The sequence below is a fragment of the Amborella trichopoda genome, chromosome 11 (genome assembly GCF_054954075.1).
Source record: "Amborella trichopoda isolate Santa Cruz 75 chromosome 11, AtrichopodaSantaCruz75HAP2 v2.0, whole genome shotgun sequence".
NCBI classification, from domain to species: Eukaryota; Viridiplantae; Streptophyta; class Magnoliopsida; order Amborellales; family Amborellaceae; genus Amborella; species Amborella trichopoda.
Genome location: NC_142346.1, coordinates 40,314,486 through 40,327,385, shown reverse-complemented (window position 1 = coordinate 40,327,385; position 12,900 = coordinate 40,314,486). Strand labels below are relative to the sequence as shown.

Sequence of the window (12,900 nt, the reverse complement as noted above, 5' to 3'; positions counted from 1 at the left end):
TAGAGAGCTAGAGTAGGAACCTGGGAGATTTGAGAGCCTTTGGGAGAAGCCCTCGATTCGAATCCTTCAGTCCAGACCAAATCTCCAAAAGCCTTAGCTTCGACTTAGACGCTTTAGGGACCCTAACATAAGTGTAGGTCACCCAAACACCTCCTCAATAAATTATATTATTTAGAGAGTATTTTATCACTTCAATACTGATTTTTTATCATAAGCATGTAACAAAAACTCTTTTTATTACCTTGGTAGGCATTTTTCTTAGTGAAAATTATAACCAACTTTCTAGTTATCCTCTTCCCTAATACTTTTTAAACAACATCACTAAATCCATCTAATACTTTTTAAACATCATTAAACCCAACAAAGCCTTTTTTTTTTTTTCTTTTGCATCTAGCTCCCAAGTAAAAAAGTAACACTTTTATGACAAAAATGGCGCCCTCTAGACCCACATTTTTGGGCCTCCTCTCTCTTTAGGGGAAAAAAAATTTGACGCAATGTGAGTGGGACTGGTTTTAATAGGGACTGAGAGCCAGTCCACCATACATTGTGCTGAGCCGGCTTCATTATTTATAACAAACTCAATTGGGCACAATTTGTGCCAGACCTACTTCATGCCTCATTGTTTATAACAAAATTGTCCCCTCACAATGTGTGTCAAACTGGTTTCAATAAAGACAAAAAGAGATCTTATCCGTGTGACCAGCTTCAATAGAGACCAGAAGCCGATCGGGCACAAAGCGTGCAGCTTCATTTTTTTAAAAAACAAATAGAAAAGTGGGTACTTAGGAGGCATTTTCATCATAAAAAGTTACTTTTTTTACTGGTAAGGGTAGATGCAAGAAAATACAATGTTGGGGATAGAGATGTGGGTTATTTATTTATTTTTATTTTCTTTGGGAGGTGGGAGTAACTATAATTTTTCCTTTTTCCTGCTATGATTATGCACATTTTTAAGAAAAAGAAGAGACGATGACTCTCGGATAAAAAATCCTATTTGCACAAAGGAGACGGCGACATATAAGGAAAGTTTGATCTCTTACTTTGTTCATTTGCACAACAATGCGGAAAAAAAAAGAAAAAAGAAAAGAAAAAGGAAGACTAATAGGAAGGCAAAAGGTCGAGGATTTGGGTATTTTGACCTGCCTCTTTCAGTTATGGTACAAGATGCAATGTCACAAGGTTCATCCTTCTGGTATGATGTTTAGGTCAAGTCTATTCATCCAAAAGAAGAAAAAGGTCAAGTCTACTTCATCTAACCGTAGAAAAAGGAAAAAGAAAAAGAAAAAAAAAAAAAAAATCAGATGCGGCAACAAAAAGAAAAAAAAAACAACAAAAAACAAGAAAGCACTCATTATATAAAAGGGACTGGGGTCGTGGTGGTAGCATCCCCACACCTAATCACAACTTTGTGGTATCCGTTCCTACCACTAACACCTTCAAAAATGTCTATTGAAACAAAAAAAGGAAAAAAAAATTTTATATATATATATATATATATATTGTCTTCTCCACTAAATTATCCAAAAAAAAAAAAAAAAGAATCATCATTATTTAGGGCAAGGATGCCAAGGAAAAACCACTCCCAATTAAGCTAATCTAATCTTCTCATGAACCATCATCATACTTCAAACCAAATAAGATTCACTTTTAATGTTTCCACGAGCATGCTTATAATGTGAATCTTAAGCATACCTAACAAAGCAACAATGAAAAGGTTACTTATAATAATGAATATAATGAAATATTGGCCGATGCACATCTTTTTTCCTTTAATGCAATTAAATTCTAGTTATTTATTTACTTATGCCAAAAGATATTTTACGCCCCCAGTAGTGTACTGTCCATTTACTCCCTCGAATAACAACATACCAAAATTAGTTTTAGGACCCCAAAATTTAGGTATATAAACTCTTTAATCTGTATATTAACCTTAATAAATAAATAAATCTAATTGCATCCTTTAAGCACTGAGGAAAAAAAAATTCTCAAGATTCAATAAAAATTGTCCAATTTTTAGAGGGTGAGAATTTAGTGATAGAAAACTCAAAATTCAATTTTTTTTTTTTTTTTAAATAATCATCTAGTGACTAAAATTTCAAATTGAAAAAATCAACCCAAGTAAATCATCCGACTGAGGGAGTAAAAGGAAACTAGTGCTCTTTACTTATTTATTTATTTATGAATTAATGAATGGAGTAAAGTTTCGAACTATATTTTCCATCACTAGAATGATAACTCTCAGTCTATTTTATGAAGAAATGCATTACGGAGATGATGAAGTCACATATGATGTAATGCTTACATGGGGTGGTAGCCACCACGAAACATTCTCTTTGCTTTCTCACAAGACAACCACCAAATTTCATCAACATAAAGAAAGCAAAAGATAGAAAATTCCAAAAGCTCAAAGTGGGAATTGGGCTCCACCCCCTTTCACTTCCATTGCACTAATTAAAAGTTACAAGTAGTTAAAGAGATTCTCCCACTATGAGAACTCGAACACAGGCCAATGAAAAGATGTGAGCCATGAGAACAACGTGTAATCATCCTTCTCTTCCCTCTCAAACCTAATCTCTAACCTATTTGGATAAGAATGTTATTCTTTGGGATAAGAATGCTGTCTAAGAGTTTACGTGCTCGACCTTCTCTCTCTCTTTCTTCCTCTATCTCTCTCTAACTCTCTTTTCTTCTATCTCGCTCTCTCTAGGTGTCTAATCAGTTATTCAAATGTGAGCAGGCTGGATGATCTATGTATCACATTTGGCACCTCTCTCTCTCTCTAACTCTCCCTCTATCTATCTCTAATTCTCTCTCTCTCTCTAGGTGCTTAATCAGTTTTTTTTCATATGTTTTGAGGGTGGATGATCATTGTTTCATGTTGGCTTTTTCACATTTCATGGACCCTGCAGAGGGTAAGTGATGTCGTCGAAATCATCAAGAGATGCATAAATTTCATCCATACATGACAGTTCTCTTCCTTCATCACTTGAACTTGAACAACAGCTCTTGTCGTAAACATGACATAAAACCCAGTCCTCACTCTGAAAGTATCAACAAAGTACGTTTTGATGAGAAAAGTGGAGGTTTAAATTTTATGTGATTTGAATTTATAGAAAAAATATTAAAATTCAAATATAAAATGCAGTTGTGATTGTCAGATTGGGGACATGTTCAATATTAGCCGTTGGGCTTATACTGTTCCATCAGCCTATATGAGAGTGAGAGAGAGGGGGGAGAGAGAGGCGAGAGATTTTGATTGATATAAATAAGAAATGAAATGTTTAACAATTTAATCTCTTTGTATTTAAAGTAAAAAATCCCACCAAAACACACGTGATCATGAATTAGAATAGTTGAAAATAGTTAAAATGTCAAATAGTTGATAAGCTAGTTGTATTATATGTATGTACTTTTGTTAGTGCAACAATTGATAGAACAGTGTTAACCCAACGGCCCTAACGATAAGACTAGGATTACACAAAACTAATGTGAGACTTACATTGGTGCAATCGTCGGCGTCGATAATGAGATACTCATGCATGGTCCAGTAGGTGATCGACCCTCTCGGCGCCTTCCCTGAGTAGAATTCCCAATCTTTCCTTAAACCGACCCTCTTGCTCCCACTTAACACCGGTGTATCGGTGCCGGTGGCCATCCAGTATCCTGATATGGCCGGTCGGTTTGACCTCGATCCCTTCACTTGCCTTCTCTTTCTAGGACAAAAGAAATACCAGTGTTGCTCCCCAACCATGGCTTCAGCTGCAAAATAAAAAGAATTCAGCCTCTCTCCTCCCCCTAAACAAAAATCCAGATAAACATTCTGCTAAATAAACAATTAATATTTGAGAATGGAAAGAAAATTACATGGAAGCTGCCATGGATCGAACTTGTAAATATCAATCTCAGTAATGATATTTGAGGTGTTGGTTGAATGCCTGGCCTTGGGGATGAGGTAGTGTAGGACTAGTTCTTCATCTGTGGGGTTGAACCTGAAGCCAGGGGGAAGGTTGTTTTCATCACCCATTGATGGAATAAGATGAGAAAGAAAATTATGGTTTTTTAAGGTGGGAAGATGATAGAAGAGAGAGAGAGGAGATTGTAGAGAGAGAGGATGAGTGAGAAATGGTGAGCAAAGTATGGTTTATAGGGGGGAGGAGGAGTAAAAATCTTGTGATGAGGGTGCAAGAAGCACGAGGGGCATTGCTACTCTTCCACTCGCAAGCAATTTTAAAATTGGGGGAGGCAACAACATTCTTCCAATAATGTAAGGCCTACAGATCATGTGCACCCGCGCGAGCATATAGTTGCTTGCATTCAAGCGGAAAAAATGAGAATATTAATAGAAAAAGTATTTAATGAGTCGGCCGACTCATCTAATGTTGCGTGATCCTCCTCTCTCAAATCTACATCAATCTTCAAATTTTTATTTTTTGAAAGTGTTTTTTAAATTTTTTTTTTCTACCATCCATTTTAACTTTCAGTTTATATATGAGAATGGATGATGTCAGCTTACGGACTGACTGCTATAGTGTCAGTCATTGGCCTAGATTGAATCTAGATCGATCTGACGGTCACGACCTTATTTTGTATTTGAATTTTTTTTTTTTTTCTACAAATCCAAATCACTTGAAAATTTAGAGAAAAGTTTATATAGAGCCTAGGTTATAAACAATCAAATTAGAGCCTACCTAAAAAAATTTACATGAAGAGATTAATTTAATGCCCAAGTATCCTCAAATTGATCATCTCGACATCAAGATGCATGGACTTGAGAAAAAAATAGATTTCAAGTTTTGAATGAAAACTGGCCACAAGATGGCTTTTTAAGGTTGTTGCATCATATTACTATACAACGGTTGTATGAAATCATTGCTCATATATAAACAATGATCCAATGCAATGGTTGTATCATAGTATAATGCAATGACACTTCTAGAAAACCATGTTTGTGGTATTTGTTTGACCTCAAATTTTGCACACACACTCTCTTCATCTCAATAATCAATCCCCCTAAAAAAAAAAAAGTTCAATTTGAACCCTAGATATGGCCAAAATGAGTCCCTCCAAAATCGAATCTAGACCATTCATTTTGTGAATTTCAAGTTCTTAGCCTTTATAAATTCGAATTCATTTTTTTCTTTTTTAAAATTGTTCATCTAATGATAATAAATCCATCCAAAACAATTGAAAATGAAAAATTCCTTGTAAGGCCTAGATCTAAGCATCTCATGAAAATGAATGGCTTGTGTTAGTTGGGCTAAAAAAATACTTTCTAGGTTGTGTTTTCAATTTTTTCTTTTTCTGTAATTGTTCATTAGAATGAAAAGTGTATATATTTCAAAATTTAGATCAAACAAGTAGTCACAAGATGGCTTTTTAAGGTTGTTACATCATATTACTATACAACAGTTGCATGAAATCATTGCTCTATATATATATATATATATTGAACAAAGGTTGTCTATTAATCAGGTTTAAGCTTGAATAGTTGGCAGCTGACATTTAGGAGAGCTACATTTCGAATCTGAATCCTACTACTGAACTACTAAAAAAATAAAAAGCAAACATTGTTTAATTTATAGATAGCTACATATAAGTATTTTTATTTTGAATACTCATGTGGTGTTTCTAAAGTGAACTTAAAATTTTAGTTTCGAAAAATCTCGTAAGTAGATCTTTAACAAGGGAGCATATATACAACTTAAATCCGGCAGGACTATGCATCGTGGCTCATAAAACAAATTGCAGAGGTGTTAGATAAGCACAACAACGCCTTCTCAACTTGACAACGTGCGCCAATCCCTCGTGGCACTACACACCCTGACCAAACACATGGGGCACCGTCTCTCTTAATTGTCTCACCAAATTTGTTAACTTTGTCCCCAAAAAAGCCCCAACACATTGCTTTGCATCCAAATCAAAAGTTCCTAAGATCAATTTTTGTTTTTTCTTCTACTGTTCTTTGTCTTTGTATTGATTTTATCTCAAGAAATCATGATTTTGATCTTTTTCTATTATTCTATAAGCTCTAAATCATTTTATTGGATTTATTGCTCCTATGAGATGAAATCGAAAGATGTGAACTAAGGTTTCTTTTGAATATTTTATTTTAATTTTGATTTATACCTCAATTAAATGAAATTGAAGGTTTTATTTTGATTGTAAGTGTTTTTTTTTTTGTTTTTAGGAAATTTGTCAAAATATCAATAAGAGATGACGTATTTAAAGTTCTGCCCAATTGCAACTATTCCAAGTCATGTCTTTTTTTTATAGGTATTTTGAAGTTAAATCAAAGGATATTAGTAAAGTTCAAAGTTATTCATCTCTTGCGGGTAATTTGATAAAGTTTTTTGTAGTTTTTTCCCTTTCTTATCCCTAGAATTTCAGTTGTTCTCGATTACTTCTTATTCTTTTTTTTCTTTTTTTTTTGGGACAATGTTACTCACTTTATTAATATTCAGGGGGATAAAGAATTAGATAGGCAAAGAAGCCAAAATCGATAGCTTAAAACAATTTACACCCCCTTTTAGCCAACATACCCGATATTTCATTTTGCGTCCCTATAGATAGATTGATCTCAAATTCTAAGGAGGTCAAAAGTGCACACAATTTAGCCTTATTCACTGTCGATAGACCAAAAGGACCATAAGAACATAAAATTTCCTCGCCATTTGTGTTTCAAATCACTCGACCTAATCTAGTCAGTCCTGGATTCCTCAAAGAGCTACTAACTTTTCGAACCAGATTGATCTCAAATTCCAAAGAGGTCAAAAGTGCACACAATTTAGCCTTATTCACTGTCGATAAACCAAAAGGACCATAAGAACATAAAATTTCCTCACCATTTGTGTTTCAAATCACTCGACCTAATCTAGTCGGTCCTGGATTCCTCAAAGAGCTACTAACTTTTCGAACCAGATTGATCTCAAATTCCAAAGAGGTCAAAAGTGCACACAATTTAGCCTTATTCACTGTCGATAGACCAAAATGACCATAAGAACATAAAATTTCCTCACCATTTGTGTTTCAAATCACTCGACCTATTCTAGTCGGTCCTGGATTCCTCAAAGAGCTACTAACTTTTCGAATCAGATTGATCTCAAATTCCACAGAGGTCAAAAGTGCACACAATTTAGCCTTATTCACTGTCGATAGACCAAAAGGACCATAAGAACATAAAATTTCCTCACCATTTGTGTTTCAAATCACTCGACCTAATCTAGTCGGTCCTGGATTCCTCAAAGAGCTACTAACTTTTCGAACCAGATTGATCTCAAATTCCAAGGAGGTCAAAAGTGCACACAATTTAGCCTTATTCACTGTCGATAGACCAAAAGGACCATAATAACATCAAATTTCCTCACCGTTTGTGTTTCAAATCACTCGACCTAATCTTGTCAGTCCTGGATTCCTCAAAGAGCTACTAACTTTACAGATCTTGGCAACGGTAAAATCGACCTACATTTTGGCCTACAATTTAAAGATGACTACATGATATCCCCATTAGAAACACTATCGCCCTCTTCACTAATTAAAAACCATTCCCTAAGGTTATGCATAATGTTATCTACACGATCTCTCCAAATATGTGACCAACCCCTCGAAGGCACGACGATTTCGTTCCAAATCAAACCGCCCATAATAATGCCTCTCTAAGAATATCCCAAATCATCTTTCAATTCTCAGATGCATTTATGATGATCAAATCTTCCAAACATTGTTCCCAAAATTGTTCGATCTAACCGCCCGGTTAGATCGGAACTGGCTAGTGGTCGGTTCCGGTTTTGGGAGGGTAAGGTGATCAACCGGTATTTTTTTAAAAAAAATTCAAAAAATGGATATAAATTTTCAAAAATAACGAATTTGATTTGTAATGCATTTTTAAATATTCTTTACATTATAATAAATATTAAAAATTATTTTGATCATTATACTCACTTTTATATTTTCCTATCTTTTTTAGAAATTTTAAAAATAGCCCTTGAAAAGTATAAATGGGTTAAAATCCATTTTTTTCATTAATTTTCAACTTCAATTAAATGTGTTTGGTTTTAATCATTCTTTATATGCTTTTCATACTTTAGTAGATTTTTTTTTGTACTTTTTTATTTTTTTCAACATTTGTTTGACCGCCCGGGACTTGCACGGTTAGAGCGGTTGAATCGGCCGGTTTTCTGGTTTAAGCCGATTGAACCGCTTCCTGACCCACATCCGGTTAACCTTTCCAATTCGATTTTGAGAACACTGGCTCATAGGTAACAACATTGTAAATAGACATTTGAACGAGAAAATTGAATTGTATTCTATTGCTTTATACGGTGATACATATAAGTTATAAGCCCAATATCCCAAGATTTGTGGGATTGTGCAACATCCCAATATTTGTAGGAATGTAGAGATAAGAAGTTACAAAGGATAGAAACTATACACACAGTTTAATCAAACCGTGTATGTTTGGATAGAAACAAATCTTGCAATACTCCCTTCTAGTTGGAACATGAATGGGGATGTTGCCCAACTTGCCAATAAGCTATTTCAACCATTCGTGCTGGAGGACTTTTGTAAAAATATCTGCCGAGTGATTGGAAGCGTGAAGATATGCAGTCTGAAGTAGTCCAGAGGGATCTTTTCAGGATTAAGGTGATAATCCAGCTCTGTATGCTCTATTTCTTTTATGCAAATTTGGATTGGCAACAATGTGTAGAGTATAGCTTTGTCATTGTAAAACATTATAATGAGTTGTAAGTGAGGAATACTAAGATTGGCGAGAAGATATTTTAGACAAGTTAACTCACAACTTAGAAGTGCTATAAAGCAGTATTCCGCTTCGACAGAAGTCTAAAAACCTGTGTTTTATTTATTAGGTTTTCAAGAAATTGGGCTATCACTGAGCAGAGTACAATAACCGCTAGTAGACTATCGAGTCCTCGTGTAGCTAACCAAATAGGAATCAAAATATCTAGTCACTTCAGGTTTCCATAAGGAGGATAAGATAATTCCACGTCTCGAGGTAAACTTGAGATATCGAAGTAATTGTAAGGCCACATCAAGATTAGGTTTTCGCGAGCTTTGCCAAAACTAAGGATATGGACATTGAAAACGATGTTTGGGTGGGTAATAGTTGAATATATGTCTGCCAATGAGCCTCCTATAAGAAGAATAGTCTTCAAGAAAGTCACCATCTATAGAATTTAGCTTTAGATTTTGCTTCATTGGAAACTCTGAAGGCCTTGCTTCGAGCATACCCTTATCTTGGAGTTCTCTAATGTACATTTATGCTGGCATAAGAAAAGGCCTTTAATAGACTTAGCTACTTCGATGCCAAGAAATATTTGAGTGGTCCTAAGTCTTTGATATGAAATCGAGACTGGAGAAAGCCTTTACGACTAGCAATCGCAGTGGAATCATTTCCAGTAATAAATATACCATCAACATATATGAGAATATGAATGCATTTTTCACCACATTGTTTGCTAAACAAAGAGTAGTCAGCTTGGGATTGACGAAAACCTTTACCTTGAAGAGCTTTATTCTTGATGCTTGTTTGAGTCCATATATGCAGACTCTATTCTCCCCCTGTTTGGTAAATATATGGCGAATTTGCATATAAACTTCTTCATCCAAATCCCCATGAAAGAAGGCATTGATCATATCTAACTGGTGTAAAGATCATTGATATCTTGTAGCGATAGCTAAGAGGCATCACACGGTGACTAACTTAGCCACATGTGCAAATATTTCGTAATAATCCAAACCTTCAGTCTGGGTAAAACCTTTGGCTACAAGCCTTGCCTTGTAACGTTCAACAGAACCATTTAAGCAGTGCTTAATCTTATAAATCTATTTACAGCCAATGGGTTTTTACCCTAGGGGCAGCTTGGTTATAGTCCAAGTATTATATTTTTTTCGAGCGCTCATATCTCAGTAGCCATTGCATCTCTCCATTCCAGTAATTTCACAGTAGTTTCAAAGGATTTGGGTTTAGTAGTTGAAGATAAAGCTATGACATTGGCACTGTAAGATACAGACAATTGATCATAAGGTAAAACCCTAGTGAGCAGATGAACAATACCTGGTAAAGCGGAAGGATGTTGTTTATAGTAATTGGAGCAGTAGTTGTGAAACAATGATATTTTTGCAAATATAATAGTGGACGAGTAGGTCTAGAGGATCGACGAAGAGATGGTGGAGGTGGAGGAGGTGGTGGTGATGGTGGGCGTGAAGGAAGAGGCAGTTGTATAAGAGGTGATTGGCCGGTATCAGCTAGAGGTGAATGATCACTCCTTTGGCTAGATTGGGATATAAGGGGAGGGGATGAGATGGAGTTAGTTTCAAGTACAAGCAGTAGGAACACATGCATCTTAGGAGAAGAATAAAGTTCGTTGTTGTGCTAGTCAAGATGTGATAATTCACATCCTGACTAGCAAAAACCGTTTTCTTAATTATGTCAAATACTTAATATCCCTTTTGACCAAAAGGATATCCGATGAAATTGGCAAGCAAGACAAGCTTGGGTGTCAAATTGCATAACACAAAATCCAAAGACACATAATTGATTATAATCAAGATTGATATTAAGGTAAACTTCATGTAGACTTTTGCCAGAGAGTAAAGGTGTTGGCATTCTATTGATTAAAAATATCGTAATAAAAACACAATCCCCTCAAAACTAGAGAGGGAGATTAACTTGAAATCGTAAGGCTCGAGCCACCTCAAGAAAGTGTCGATGTTTACATTCGGCTACTCAATTCTGTTGGTGTATAGAGATGCAGCTTTGTTGATGAATAACACCCTTGGATTTAAAAAAATTAAATTAAATTTCTTGGGAAAATAATTTAGTTCCATTGTCAGTTAGAATAGTCTAAATTTGACAATGAAATTGTGTTAATTAGCACAACAAAAAAAAATTGAAGATATTGTGTAGTTTCATATTTGAATTTCATCAAGAATACCCAGGTGCATAGAAGAAAATCATCAACAATAGTGAGTACCAGAGAGGGTTGCAATCTGGTATCTACCCCAATTATCACAGTGTATCATACTAAAAGCATACAAGGTAGAAATAGAATTAGAATTAAATGGAAATCTTGCTTGTTTTACCATAGGACAGACAATACAAATGCAATTATTCAAACCATAAATAAAAAGAAATATCTTAGAAAGTACATTTAAATGATTCTTAGAAATGTGGCCAAGCCTGTAATGCCACAAATCAAGAAAAGCTAAATGAGAAGAATTTGACTTTACATCTTTGGGAGCGGTGTCACGTAAATAGAGTCTATGCTACTCTCAACCCACTGTGTTGTTAGGTCCTAACAAAGGCAAAAATTGGGAAATAAAGTTACTTAGTAATTTAAAGAATTGGTTAACTGACTCATGAATAAAAAATTTTGTTTAAAGCAAAGAACACACAACACATTCGATAAAAATGAATTATATCATTGAGTGTAACAACACATGTGTGAATTATGAAGACAATATAGCACATGTAAAGGAGTATGATCAAAGGACAATTTAGATCAAGAAGTCACACGAACCAAAGAAAAATGCCTCTCCCAATCAACGAAACTAAAAAGCAATGAAACTTACTCATTGTTAAATTAGTAGGATTATTGTTAGACCACGTAAAATGAGTCATGCTAATATGCAAATCCAACAACCCACTAATCTAGCAAACCATTTCCATTCTTATTTTTTTCTTTCTTTTTAAACAATGGAAACCTTTAATCTAGCTTTTAAATTGGTTTTTTCACCTATAAACTATTAAGTGATTGATCAAATCTACTAATTTGATGTTCTGAACAAGGATATCAACAACATATGCTTGATCAGTGTGATATTTCTTCTCAATAGTCTAAGGAGATGAATAATGCTTCTCAAAATTTGATGAAGATAATGTTTAAATGAGGACGGTAGTCTAGTGTATTTTTTTTGTTTTTTTTTCCAGATAGATTAGCGAGTTACGTTTTATTTTTTTTAAGGTGCCAGTAAGTGATGTTAGCAGGATTGGAAACCACAATGTGGTAATTAGGTATTGAGGTGATACTGCCATGACCCAGCCCCTTTCCTAGTGATACTAAACAAACATACACTATAATATATTTATCTTCCAATTTCGAGTTGATTTGGTTGACTAGTGAAGCTGGCTCAAAAAATAACAGAAACAAAATATATAAGAAAAATGATAAATTAAAGAAAAATGAATACAAAGAATCCAAAACTGCATTTGGGCTAGATATATATTCAAACCTAGCCCAAAATGACTAGTTTTCAAATTCATCAAAAAAAAATACGACAATTTTTTTCTTAATAAAATAGAAACTAGGGCTTTGTTTTGGATTTGAAAGCCAATGCTCCATTTTTGGGCAGGACTGGGGCTACAAATCTGCTCAAAACTTTCAAAAATAAAAAAATTTGTTTATAAAAAAATTCAAAATGTACTAAAATATTGTTTCAAATCATGCAATACATATTGTAAATTAAAGGTAATAGTATCTGACACAACCCTAACAAAACCTTGTAGAAAAAATGAAAATTTATCGAAATATTGTAGAAGACGAACTATTTAACATTCTACCCCATTTACAACTATTATAACTCAAGATCATGTGTTTTTAATAGTTATTTGAAATTAAAACAGAAGATATAAGTAAGGTGTTAGATTGTTCATCTTTCATAGGTAATTTGATAAATTTTCCAAGAAAATAATATTTTTAAAATCTGAGGGCTTTTAAGAATAATATAACCTAGCACTTTTGACTCTAGATATCTTTGAACAAATTTTTTATTGGAAAAATTTTATTTCAAAGAATAGGCAGATCAAGGATTTTAAACTGAAAAATGGCAAGTATTTCATCTCTTAATCTCGCCATGAATATGTTTTGATCCTAAAATTTGTTT

At 34.3% G+C, this 12,900-nt stretch overlaps 1 protein-coding gene across 1 annotated transcript; it reads right to left on the bottom strand.

Moving 5' to 3' along the window:
• Window positions 1-2,404: 2,404 nt before the first annotated feature.
• LOC18436934 (NAC transcription factor NAM-B2) lies at window positions 2,405-4,229 on the bottom strand. The gene is made up of 3 exons (XM_020668900.2): window positions 3,865-4,229; window positions 3,500-3,759; window positions 2,405-3,041 (listed from the first exon to the last, which is right to left on the bottom strand). Exons 1-3 carry the CDS (start codon window positions 4,022-4,024, stop codon window positions 2,895-2,897), a joined length of 567 nt encoding a protein of 188 aa, XP_020524559.2. The 5' UTR covers window positions 4,025-4,229; the 3' UTR covers window positions 2,405-2,894.
• Window positions 4,230-12,900: the final 8,671 nt, after the last annotated feature.